Raw genomic sequence first — 1,202 nt, forward strand, 5'->3', positions numbered from 1 at the left:
TCGATACTAGTCTGAGCTAACAAGTGCTAATCTTTCGTGTTATGTATGCAGATGCCGAAGTCCCGTGGGTATAAAAACTATAGCAAAGACGAGATATCTCTTCTGCTGGCCATTCTCGAAGAGCTGCTACCGGTCTGCACTGCGGAGTGGATTAATGCTGTGGAGCTTTATGCCTCTCGGAAGGAGCGTTCATGGGGTGATCGCACTATGGCTAGTTTGCGCCGAAAATTCGTCGGATTATGGTCGGTGTCGTATCCCTCCTCCTCTTTTCCAGCGCTTCGAGCACAAGCTAGACGAATCAAAGGCCAGATTGACAATCTTCAAAGCTCGAGAATAGCCAGGTCACGTTCAATTCCGTCACGCAAGTTACAAAGTATTTCAAGTGCGCCAGAACAAGAAAATCATGAGCAAGTGAGACCAGACCGTAGACGCCTTCCCGGCCGTTCTGCTAGCTTCAGGGTTAACGTTCCAGAAATGCTTCAGGATGGCCCCAGTTTTTTCGGATACTCAACAGCCCTTGTTGGGTCCAATCATGGCAACGATGTCGTTGTTGACAAAGCTACCGTGCGGACCCCTCGTGATCCTGGTGTAGGATCCATCAGGTATGATCCAAGTTTCCCTTCTCACCCCAGCCCTACGGTTCCGAATGTACCATCGCTGATGCCATTCGTTTCCAAACCACGTCCGGATATAAGAGTTACGCGGACGGCAATCATGAAGCTGTACAACCAGATGATCCAACTTGTTGTAAAAGCTCAAGTGGATGCTGAGCGTAGAGAGGTTGAGCGTGGGGATCGTGAAAGACTGGAGCGTATATCGGCTCTTCAGTACAAGAACCAACTAATGGCCATGATTACAGCCTTACACAGACCTATGCAATCGTAAGGAAGGCTCAGAAGAAATCAACTGATTTTAGCGATATCGTTCTTGGTATCGCTTTGCGAAATCGTACTCAAATCGAAATGAATTTTGCAACTAAATCTTGTTAGCTTTTTTTCTATTTGGATAATGGATATTGTTCAGGTGTCCCGTTTTTTCGCAGCCAATGCGCTAGGTGCTACTCTGGTTTGAGCAATAATAATAACGTTAGACCATCTAATATTGCCTTCACCAATTCCGGCATTGATTGTAAGATAAAACTAGGAATGCTGAGTCAAGAATGATTCGCTGTCTAGAAAGCTACTTATGAGCTTTGTTGATCT

General features: G+C 46.0%; 1 protein-coding gene across 1 annotated transcript; it reads left to right on the forward strand.

Moving 5' to 3' along the window:
- Positions 1-49: 49 nt before the first annotated feature.
- On the forward strand, positions 50-1,030 carry PPTG_19819 (hypothetical protein; the record flags this gene model as incomplete). Its single annotated transcript, XM_008918453.1, has 1 exon — positions 50-1,030. A coding segment is annotated over one exon (836 nt), but the record flags the coding sequence as incomplete, so codon positions are not given.
- Positions 1,031-1,202: the final 172 nt, after the last annotated feature.

Source organism: Phytophthora parasitica (genome assembly GCF_000247585.1).
Source record: "Phytophthora parasitica INRA-310 unplaced genomic scaffold supercont2.208, whole genome shotgun sequence".
NCBI classification, from domain to species: domain Eukaryota; phylum Oomycota; class Peronosporomycetes; order Peronosporales; family Peronosporaceae; genus Phytophthora; species Phytophthora nicotianae.